Source organism: Rhineura floridana, chromosome 5 (genome assembly GCF_030035675.1).
Source record: "Rhineura floridana isolate rRhiFlo1 chromosome 5, rRhiFlo1.hap2, whole genome shotgun sequence".
Lineage (NCBI taxonomy): Eukaryota > Metazoa > Chordata > Lepidosauria > Squamata > Rhineuridae > Rhineura > Rhineura floridana.
The window spans coordinates 142398009-142410079 of NC_084484.1; the positions used below are offsets into that span (position 1 = coordinate 142398009).

Below are 12071 nucleotides of genomic sequence, written 5' to 3' on the forward strand. Positions count from 1 at the left end.
ATGTTCCTACAAGGTAGAATCCCCTACGCTAAAAGGCTATGTATAGCCGGCTGTAATGTACCAGAAGATTTGACACATTACATATTTGATTGTGCTCTGTTTTCTCTACCAAGATCTAAATTCCTACTTCCAATAATTCATGCAAATCAAGACAATAACAGGTTTCAGATTGTGATTTTTTTATTGTCCTCCATCCAACCTCACATAATAATTGCCACTGCTAATTTTGCTTTGGCAGCAAAAAAGCTTAGAGCTATATATGTCATGAATAGTGGTTGTAAATGACATTTCACAGCTCGTGTTTTTATTTTGAATGTTTTAAATATAATTGTATCTGTGTGTTTGTAATCCTGTTGTAATAGCCAATGGCTGTACACAATTATTATTAATAAAGGATATGCTAGTGGTGGATATAACCATCCCACGCTCTTACATGCACACACATGCACATTCACAGACACACAACCCCTCCTTAATCACCTTATTGGTGCAGATCAGGTAAGAAAAGAGGTTATTGCTCATAAATCTGATGACCAGGGAGGGGCAATTTACATCCCTATTAGACTCCTAACTCCCCTCACCCCATTGCTCATGTCTATCTTAGGTTTTTTCCCTCTTTTTGCAGCCGCTACCAAGATCAGTGGGGTCTTTACCATTTTGCTTGGACGACTGGATCAGCCCCCAAATGGTGAGTTAGCCGCCCCCACAGTAATGGGATAACTAATTTGTACTTTCTAATTGTCAGTTCGTGTTCCACAGGACTCTTCACTTTTGTACCTATCTCTGTGTCTATTGTGAAGCAAACTCAGACTTTTGACCTGTTACATGTATCTATATTAGGCCTGTAAGTCTGTTTGAGTTTCAGAATCAACAGTGATACAAGCCGCTGCCAGCAAGAGGGGTAAGTGAAAAATTATCTGAATAGAATGCAGACTAACTAGGGGAGACATTGAGCATGACATATTTCAAGAAACTCATTGGCCACTGAATTGTGATATATTTTGTACTTGTTTTCTGCATGCAGTTTTATTGTTGATTTTAAGCAATTCACAGCCATGCTATTTTTTTTCCTTAAAATAATGTTGGCGGTATAGAACATTTTTCAAATAAATAAATAATGCCAGCAACTAGTACAGTAGGGCCCCGCTTACTGGCGCTTCGCTTACTTTAAATTCCCCATTTTAAAGCCGATTTTGCAGCTTTTTGCGTCATTTTCGTGCGATGCACCCCATTATACTCAATAGGGTTCTGCTTTACGGCGATTTCCGCTTTACTGCGGGGGTCCAGAATGGAACCTGCCATATAAGTGGGGCCCGCCTGTATGAACAGATCCTGTGAAGAGGTATACTTGCTTTTTGAGCATTCTGATTTCAGTAAAGTGCTTGCTATGTGTGTGTATATGTGCTTGCTTATTGGTATATCCAAGTATGGTAAGTGATGTTACAGCTTCCTTACAACATACTGACAAGTTAAAACTTTCCATTTTGCAGCACTCTCTATACCACTGTATCATCAGATTCTTCTGAAGCCGTGACCTAAATAATGCTTCAATCCAAAGCTTTAGCTCTTACTCTGATCCTTTTCCTAGGGAGTACCCTGACTGGTAAGATTCAGTCATTCAGTCTGACTTCAGATATGTTTTGCTTGCAGAATATATGTTCATCCAAGTCTTCCATTAAAGTTAAGTCCTAGCATTAAGTGTGGAATGTGCTATCATCATCCCTGGTTACTGATAAACTAAATATGACTCAACCAGTCTCTGGAGAGAGGTAGGGATGATTCAGTGCCAATATTGTATTCTGCAGCAGAAAGGCAAATAACTGCAACTTCAAATAGTAGTGTGTTCAAACAGTGGGGAATGTATTTATTGTTAAAACTGACAAATGATTCAATATTTAAAACTTTAAATTATGTACGCAGTAGATTAATTTATTACATGTATGTATTGAAAAGTGTCAGTGAAGGTGCCTTTTTGAGGCTCTCAGAGGAAAGACATAGTTTCTCTCTATGAGGTATTCCAGAATTTAATAAACAATAACAACCACTAATTGTTAGGCCTTTTTTGAATATATTCTCTTTAGCCAAAGATGAAAATATGGAATATTTCCTTTTACAATGATGGTACAAGAGCCAAGATGATGATGATGATATCTTTAAAAGATCAACAGCTACCAATATTGTTAAAAAAAACTTGTGGGTTTTTTTAACGTGGATTTAATTGGAGCACTACCTTCTTCATTTTCTTATTGACAGGAAAGCCATCTTCTGCACTACCTTTTGAATGCACATGGGAATATGGTGATTAGATGAAAGAGAGCTCTTGTACCTCAAGCAGAGGGAATTAAGGTGCTTATCATACAAATTACACCTCTTCTTCCCAACTGTTAAAAGTGCAGGAGCCCTGTCCTCTTTTTTTCATCAGGCCACCTTACATTTATTTATTTGTTTGTTTCTTTATTTATTTATTTATTGCATGTGTATACCGCCCCACAGCCGAAGCTCTCTGGGCAGTTTACAACAATTAAAAACATTAAAAATAAATATGCAAATTTAAAAACACATTTTTAAAAAGCAATTTAAAAACACATGATAAAATGCCTGGGAGAAGAGGAAAGTCTTGACCTGGCGCCAAAAAGATAACTGTTGGCACCAAGCACACCTCGTCAGAGAGATCATTCCATAATTTGGGGCTACTACTGAGAAGGCCCTCTCCCCTGTTGCCAGCCTCCCAGCTTCCCTCCGAGTAGGCACCTGGAGGAGGGCCTTGGATGTTGAGCATAGTGTACAGGTGGGTTAGTGTCGGGTGAGGCATTCCATCAGGTATTGTGGTCCTAAGCCATGTAAGGCTTTATAGGTTAAAACCAGCACCTTGAATCGAGCTCAGAAACATACAGGCAGCCAGTGCAAGTGGGCCAGAATGTTTTATATGTTCGAATCGTCTGGTCCCTGTCACCAATCTGGCCGCTGCATTTTGCACAAGCTGCAGTTTCCGAACCGTCTTCAAAGGCAGCCCCACATAGAGCGCATTGCAGTAATCTAACTTGGAGGTTACCAGAGCATGGACAACTGAAGCCAGGTTATCCCTGTCCAGATAGGGGCGTAGCTGGGCAACCAACCGAAATTGGTAGAAGGCACTCCATGCCACCAAAGCTACCTGAGCCTCAAGTGACAGAGATGGTTCTAGGAGAACCCCCAAACTACAAACCTGCTCCTTCAGGGGGAGTGCAACCCCATCCAGGACACGTTGGACGTCCACCATCCAGTCAGAAGAACCACCCACTAACAGCATCTCAGTCTTGTCTGGATTGAGCCTCAATTTATTAGCCCTCATCTAGTCCATTGTCGCAGCCAGGCACCAGTTCAGCACATTGACAGCCGCACCTGAAGAAGATGAAAAGGAGAAATAGAGCTGCATGTCATCAGCATACTGATGGCAACACACTCCAAAGCTCCAGATGACTGCACCCAACAGTTTCATGTAGATGTTGAACGGCATGGGGGACAGAACTGACCCCTGTAGAACCCCATACTGGAGAATCCAGGGTGCTGAGCAACGTTCCCCAAGCACCACCTTCTGGAGCCAACCCGCCAAAGGAGCGGAACCACCGCCATGCAGTCCCTCCCACTCTCAGCTCAGCCAGTCTTCCTAGAAGGATACCATGGTCGATGGTATCGAAAGCTGCTGAGAAATCAAGGAAAATCAACAGAGTCACACTCCCCTTCTCTCTCCTGACAGAGGTCATCATACAGGCGACCAAGGCTGTTTGCGCCAAAACAAGGCCTGAAACCCAAATGAAATGGATCCAGATAATTGGTCTCATCCAAGAGTGTCTGGAGCTGGCCTGCTACCATAATGAGTACTTAGTCCTCAGCTTCTGTGTGTGGTGGTGGTTTTCTTATTGATGGTCAAATATCCCTGAATGATTTGGGGCAGGGGTTCCCAAGCCGTGGTCTGTGGACCACCAGTAGTCCATGAGCTTAATTCAGGTAGTCCGCGCCATGTATGTGGATTTGTGGTAGAAGACAGCACATCCATTGCATTAAAGATTCATATTGATTTTTAATTGTATTTTAATTCTTTTATTTTTATACTGTATTTTATTATATTACAATTTGAATTCTATGGAATACAATAAAATATATAATAAATAAAAGCAGCATTAAAAATACAATTAAAAATCATCCAGCATCTAGCACAGCACATTACAATTGCTACAACAGGTAGAAAAATAATCAAGTCATCAATCACCAAGACACTCAGTAATTTTTACATCATTTGTGAGGGAAAACATATGCATCCTGCTAGACACAGAATCAAAGAAGAGAATTGAAATTCATGTCTCCCCTTCTCCAGATGTTGGTGCTAAAGCCATCTCAAAGAGACATATCCGTCGTGACTGGTTGGTCATACCTGACGCAATTGCATATTATGTGTACGAGTCTGTGAACAAAGTGTTTCCTAAAGCTGCTGAGGTTTTAGCTGAAGCTGTCCAAACTCCGATGATTCTTGAGACAAGGTACGTATGGTGATAACTGCCTTCTGTCATTTGCGGAGATGGGTGGATTGTGGAGGTATGGTATGTAGGAATGAGAGTGTAAAAAAAACCCCTTTATAGTGAAAATATGTAGTTGGGATAGCTTTCTTCCCCACTCGTACTATAAAATGTGGACAAAGTGTGTTTGTACTGGACTGGCTTATCAAATTTTGCTACTTGTTGTTTTTCCCTTCCAGCACTGTGCTTCCTTGGTCCAACGGTATTGGCAAAATCAGATGGTTGGCATAATGAGTAACATATTAGTAGAGATGGAGGATCACCCATTATGTGAGGAGACATCCACATCATACATTTAAAGCACCCTTATACCACTCTTATAACAGACACAAAGAATCTTGGGAACTGTAGCTTGTGAAGGGTACTGAGAACTGTAAGTCTGTGAGGTCAGCAACCTTAACAAACTACAGTTCCCCAGATTCTTTGGGGAAGCCATGACTGTTAAAGTGGTATAAGAGTGCTTTAAATATATGGCATGGACATGACCTATGTTTTCCCCACCCCTGTCCCAGGAGGCCAGATACAGCCTACAACCTGCAAAGCACCTGAAAGGGCCTCATTTGAATGTTTGCTATCTTCTCCCACACTCCATCTTAAGGCTCAAACCAGATACAGACCAGGATGGCTTGAACAACAGCCTCCCCCTACCTTGCATTTTTAAACATCTAGCTGTCCTGCCCAGAGTGAGAATCATGAAACGGAGGCGGGACTGGAATTAATTCCTGTTTTATTAGAGTAACATCAGAGGCAAGGCATCTCATAGATTTCGCTAACTAGCTCATTGTGATCCCTAACTAGACTACTCAGGCTTACTCTGCAGCATGTAAGGGGAGTTGACTCAGCACCCTCATCAGGGGGGCATGGGCTTAAGTAGGAAAGGTTTTTGCTCGTAATCTCTGACTCCTGCATGGGACCTCCCTCTGGCCAAGCCTCTTTTCTTGGCGGCACACATGAGGTGCCAAAGGGCACACGCACGTCTGCTCATCGGACAGTCTAGACTCCTCAGGTGCCGGCTCCATTGAAGGGGGAGGAGACGTTTCTGGCAGGGAGGCGTTTGAAGGGCCAGACAAGGAATCCTGGGGTAGAGTTGGCACGCATGAGAGGTCTTGTTCCAACAGCTCTCCTGGGGCGCTTGGCAAGGGAGTTGTCTCCATGTGAGGGGACAAATTTCCCGTGGGAATCAGAGAGTGGTTGGTTATGTCTCCTCCCCCCAGATCTTCAGGAGCATCTTCCACATCTGACAACTTTCCCACCTGCAGAGCTGGGGGTGTGCCCTCGAAGAGCTCCCACCCAGAGTCCCTCTGTGCTGGGAAGGGGCCCTGGGGGTCCCCCACCTCCTGATCCAGGCCCCCCTGGGTCACCTGGTTCTCAACACTAGCCTGGTAAAAAGTTATGGGGAACTTGAAAACTTGCACACTATTTTGCAACATTTTCGTTGGCCTAATAAAGGCATTGCCGTCTGTATTCTGAGGAGCTGTAGGGTGTGCTGTGAGATCTGAAGGATCTGGAATCATAGAAATCATAGAACAGTGGAGTTGGAAGGGGCATATAAGGCCACCGAGCCCAACCCTCTGCTCAGTGCAGGAAAGCATACCTGACGGGTGGCTGTCCAGCTGCCTTTTGAATGCCTCTAGTGTTGGAGAGCCCACCACTTCCCTACGATGCCCCTCTATAAAACTAATGGGGGAGCAGGATCAAGATTCATGTTGTGAATCTTCTGCTTATGCCCAGCCTATATATATGTGTACATAAACCATTTATCATAAAAATGCCACAACCTTCTAGTAACTTCTTTCCAAAGGAAACAGCACCAGGGTACACGATGCACCCTTGGAGTTCTCAACATTCAGAGCAAGGGTTCCCAAACTGGTTCATGGACCAACACTGGTCTGCAAGTTTCATTCAGGTGGTCTGCAGTGTGTCTGTGAATACAATAAAATAATACAATAAAATACAATATAAGGAAGAAATTAAGCAATAAACAATTAAAAATCATATAGCATCTAACACAGCACATTTCAGTTGCCAGGAGTCTCAGCAGTTTTCAAGTAGTCCATGGGAAAAAAATATTGGGAACGACTGGCTTAAAGAAAGTTATTTATTTGCTTCAAAAAATTTATATATGGCTTGACTGTAAAACAAAAATGAAAAACCTTCTAAACATTACAATTATCAATTAACACATTTAAAAACAATTCATTAAAACATTTTTAAACCATTAATACAGCAGTAAACTAAAAAGAGATTAAAATGCATCAACACCTATATGTGGATAGTCTTGCTTAAACAGAAATATTTTAATCAGGTGCTGAAAGGAACACAGCAAAGGCACCTGCCTGATGCCAATAGCCAGGGTGTTCCAAAGATTAGGTGCTGCCACACTAAAAGAATGATTTCTTACAAGTGAGAAACAAGGTTTATGTGGCACCTGTAACAGTGCCAGTTCCACAGATATAAGCAGTCAAGCGGGCACATAGGAGGTACAGCAGTCCCACAAGTAAACTTGACCCCAAGCAAGAAGCATAACTATACTGCATATGTAATGTGTTCTACAATCTCATTAATATAGGTGTATATTTCTTTGCAGGAACTTCTTGATACAGAAAACGGCTATGATCAGTCTGCTAGTTGAACAACTGACAGAGAATGTATCTAGCTTATGGCAGAAAGGAGAGAATGAACCAGCACAGCAGTAGGACCTAAATGAATCTGTTCAGTGCCCTCTGCTTTGTATTCATAGAAATCAATAATGTTCAGTTTTTGATTATGCCACTAGAGGGAATCAGTAGTCCTTCATCAGTGAGGAGAAGAAGTTATGAAGTCTTGCCATAATAATTACCACCTGGTAAAATCACTTAACTGAATTGTCACAGATTATAACCTTTGCATTTCCTTACCCTTCAACTGCGCTGTTTACATTCCACGCGCACACACAGGGAATGGACCACAGCTCAGCCACAGAGCATCTGTTTGCACACAGAAGGTCCCAGCTTTAATCCCAGGCAATTCCAGATGGAGCTGGGAAAGACTCCTGCCTTAAAGCCTGGAGAGCTGCTGCCAGTCATTGTAGACCCTACTGAGCTAGATGGAGCAATGGTCTGACTCAGGATAAGGTAGCTTCTTATATTCCGGTGTCCTCCCCTCTATATCTATGCGTGTATTATATACTGTAGCTGCTAACTAAGGCTAATGTCTCATGTATCTGATGAGTAGACTCTAATTCATGAAAGCTTATGCCATGATAAATAAATGTATTGCTGTTAAAGTGCTACAAGACTCCTTGTTTTTCCTGCAAAAAGAGCACATGGCTGTCCCTCTGGGACATGTTCCCATCACAATGCAATTTTGAGGACTGCATCGTACATGGCAACTTTTCCTATAAAAAGCTTGCATAATGATTAGTTATGTTTGCTGTCCAGTTCATGTATCCACAGCAAAATGGAGGTCCTAGATAACAGAGTACATGCTTCTCCCTACAAATTCAGTGTGGCATAGAGGGGTGTATTTATACTAGGAAAGCCCATGTTAAAATCCCTTTCCCTCAAACAGTGCTGGGAGACCATAAATCAGATACATACTCTCAGCCTAACCTACCTTACCGGATTGTTGTGAGGATAAAAGGCGGAATGGAATGCTACAGCATGAATGTGACACTGAGTTCTTTGGAAGAAGAATGAGGGTTTTTAAAAAATGAAGTAAATATGCTGAGTGAATGCCTCCATATAAGAAAAATATTATATGAAGCACAACCACTAGGGAACCTCTAGGTTCTGCAGAGAATTTAGCACTTTCCAGCATCTCCTGCAACAGATTTCTTGTTAAACATTCCTGTTAGCTGTAGAAAAATCAAATGCGCTGTGAGAGAACTGACGGTGGATGTTTCTTCTCCTTCAGCATCCAGGTGATCCCAGATAGAGGATCTTGAAGGATATTGTATGCACTGTTTCAGTGTGTCTGAAATCCATAAGTTATCAAGGGTTGTGCAGTCTCCATGCTTATCCATGTGACCTCAAACAGCAAGCCAGGAACTAGCAAAATCATGGTAGCAGGGGCTGCTTTAAGTGACTGCACCATGTGATCCTAGAGATGAGTTCCTTTATCATATAAGGTAAGAACTAGTGCCCCTCCACAGGTTGTTGAACTACAGCTCCCATCATTCCTGACCTGTGGCATGCTGGTTGGGACTAATGGGAGTTTGAGTCCAACAAAAGCTTGGGGGCCAAATGTTTCCCATCTTTGTTGTAGAAGATGCTTTTGTTATTAGCCTTACTCTCCAACATTTCAAAGATGTAAATAAGGGCCCAGGTTCATCATCTCTGTTCTCAAATCCCAAGGTCATTGCCCAGGTCCTCTACACACCACGGTTGCTGAATGGTTTAATAATCTTTCTACTGCATGCTATATACATTTACTGTCCTGTGCTGATTTGAGGGCCAATAGTGTGTTTTGTTCTTTGGGTGAAAGGTATGTTGTACAATAGATTATCAGTAGTTGAAAACAAGTGGCACTTGCAACAAAACATTGCAGTGAAGAGCGCTCCTGTTCGGGGTTCCAACTAGCCAGCCAGCCTTTTGCAGATAACTCCATTCCATTCATGCTAACCATACTTAATTCTCATTGGGCTGTTTGAGTTGTTTTTACTCCTTAGGGTCCCCCATACCCAAGCCTGCTGATACCTCTCCCTTCTGAGTGGCTTGTACCGTTTTGGGTCCATAAAAAACGGGGCTTGGATAATATGTCTGCGATGAGTATATACGATGATATGCCTCCGTAGCTGCAGGCTGTGCACTATGTGATGCTTTAATGTTTGTGTGTGCACATACACATGAATGTGTGCTAGAGACAAGATACAGCCACCACAGCCACCCATTCAGAGAAGTAACTCCTAGAAATAGGAGGATGGGGCTGAACTAAACACTGAAAACAACCATCCTAGCAACTCTAACTAGATTTTAATAGGATCCCTAAAAGTGGTATATTTCTGGCATAGAAACCATAAAATAGGGACTGTCCTTGATAAAGTCACTTATATTAGCTATACAAAAGTTCTCTGTATAGGATCAACGTTAATTCAAAACAGCAAACGAAATCATCATTTAGCTTTCAAACAATTATTTAAGTTCCAGACATACATGCAAATAATGGAAGCTTAATCCAGACAAGACCGAGACGCTGTTAGTGAGTGCCTTCTCTGCCCAGATGGTGGATGTTCACCCTGTTCTGGACGGGGTTACACTCCCCTTGAAATAACAGGTTCGTAGCTTGGGAGTTCTTATCGACTCTTCCTTGTCTCTTGAGGCTCAGGTAGCCTCAGTGGCAAGGAATGCTTTCTACCATCTCCGATTGGTAGCCCAGCTACGTCCCTATCTGGACAGTGACGACCTCGCCTCAGTCGTTCATGCTCTGGTAACTTCTAGATTGGACTACTGCAATGCGCTCTACATTGGGCTGCCCTTGAAGACAGTTCAGAAACTACAGTTAGTCCAGAATGCAGCGGCCAGATTGTTGACGCGGACAAGAAGGTCCGCTCATATTACACCTGTTCTGGTTCATCTGCACTGGCTTCCTATTTGTTTCCGGGCTAAATTCAAAGTGCTGGTTTTGACCTATAAAGCCTTACACGGCATGGGACCGCAATACCTGGTGGAGCGCCTCTCCCAATATGAAACTACCCGTACACTGCGCTCAACATCTAAGGCCCTCCTCCGAGTACCATCCCATCGAGAAGCTCGGAGGGTGGTGACTAGAAATAGGGCCTTTTCGGTTGTGGCTCCCGAACTATGGAATGGTGTCTCCGATCAGGTGCGCCTGGCGCCGATGCTGCTATCTTTTCGGCGCCAGGTGAAAACCTTTTTATATTCCCAGGCATTTTAATGCGTATTATTATATGTATTGTTGTATTTTGCTACTGTTTGATTATTTTTGTTTACCTTTGTTGGTTTGATTCTATTGTTTTATTGTATTTATATATTCCTGATTGCTTTATTTTATGTACACCGCCCAGAGAGCCCTTGAGCTTAGGGCGGTATATAAATTAAATTAAATAAATAAATAAATAAAATGCAGTTTCCCTTGCCTTCTCTGAAAATCACAAGATATTATCTGAAATACTGGCCTCCAAGGGTGGAGCATTGTCTCAAGTCATGACTTGTCAGTTCAGATGGAAAGTTAAACCATAGTTTGCACATACTGTGGTTTTCCAATTCACTTCAAACTTTGGTTTCGGATTCTGTTTGGTGGTCGCTTGCAAACTATAGTTTGTTAGATATTACAAAAAACGGGTTGGCTTTACAAACTTTGGCTTGGCAATAGTGTTTGAACCATCTCACTGTATTCAGTCACAGCAAGAGGTACCAGTGTATTGCAGTGTATCAGAGCTTATATATGGGACTTATCTGCCTTGGGGAACTCTTTCCTGGGAAATGTTTCTTTAAGCCTTTCTTCAACTGCAAAATGGCTTGCCTCAGGTGTATTTTTTTTTTTTTGTAATACCTGCAGTGTGCTTTTTTGGTAGTTGATGGATTAGTGCACAGTACTTCTGTTAGTTTTAAAGCTATAGTGGATTCATGTTACAATCCATACAAATGAGTCAGAGCATATTTCTTTGGCAGTAAAGGAAGAAAATGGTTTTTAGATAACTACTTCTGGTGTATCATCGTCAGAACAGCTACTATGCAATACAAGTAAATTTTACATTCAGCAGGTGAAGCCAATTCAGTATTGGAAAGTTTTAGATATTATATACTTTTGTAAGACTAATACGGGTGCTGGCCTGCATCTGTCTTTGTGTAAGGAAATTGCACAGAGATTCACTGTTCTGATCCTTTTCAGATACCATCAAATTCTCACCATTATAAAAGTAAGCTGAGCTGCCAGAACTTTGTCCTGGAGAGTTTGTTTTATCAAATGTATGTTCATTATGCCTTAACGTAGAGCTTTGCTCCCTTCATGCACTGTTTTTCCTTTCTCTGTGTGTGTTGACATAGCATTGCTCTGGCATGGACTTATGGGGAGGCAAGGAAATGCCAGCATCTATCAGGAAATAAGATCTAAGACCCTTGGGACTGGAAGGGTAAATGGCAGGGAGACCAATAGTAAGTAGAGCCACAGCTAATGGCAGGCAATGCCATTCCCTGATTGGTGGTAAGCAAGTAGGCAGGCAAGTGGGGAATGACTAAGGCTGGTGGGGCAGTGCTGCATTTGCCCTAGTAGACCAGCCTACACTGTCTATGTTAAGCAGTGAGTTCCCATCCCACCTCCCATTCTCAGCGTTTACTCTCCTGAAAAATCAGATGAAATATGTCTCACCATTTTGCCACCTGTGAATGGGGTGGTGAAATAAGGGGAGGTTTAGCTCAGGGCCCATTCACATGGTGACTTACTGTGAGATTGGTAGATTGATGCTACTTGCATCCCTGTTTAATTTGCATGGTTCACATGACATTGCAAGCTAGGACACAGTTTTTCCCTTTAAATCTGCATTAAACCAATCGGGGGATAATGCGAAAAGTGAAGGAA

The 12071-nt window shown here is 42.3% G+C and overlaps 1 protein-coding gene across 1 annotated transcript; it reads left to right on the plus strand.

Annotated features, from left to right (window-relative positions):
- The first annotated feature begins 824 nt into the window (after positions 1 to 824).
- LOC133385402 (apovitellenin-1-like) lies at positions 825 to 7821 on the plus strand. The gene is made up of 4 exons (XM_061628323.1): positions 825 to 901; positions 1491 to 1603; positions 4355 to 4517; positions 7141 to 7821. Exons 2-4 carry the CDS (start codon positions 1543 to 1545, stop codon positions 7247 to 7249), a joined length of 333 nt encoding a protein of 110 aa, XP_061484307.1. The 5' UTR covers positions 825 to 901; positions 1491 to 1542; the 3' UTR covers positions 7250 to 7821.
- The last annotated feature ends 4250 nt before the right edge of the window (positions 7822 to 12071 follow it).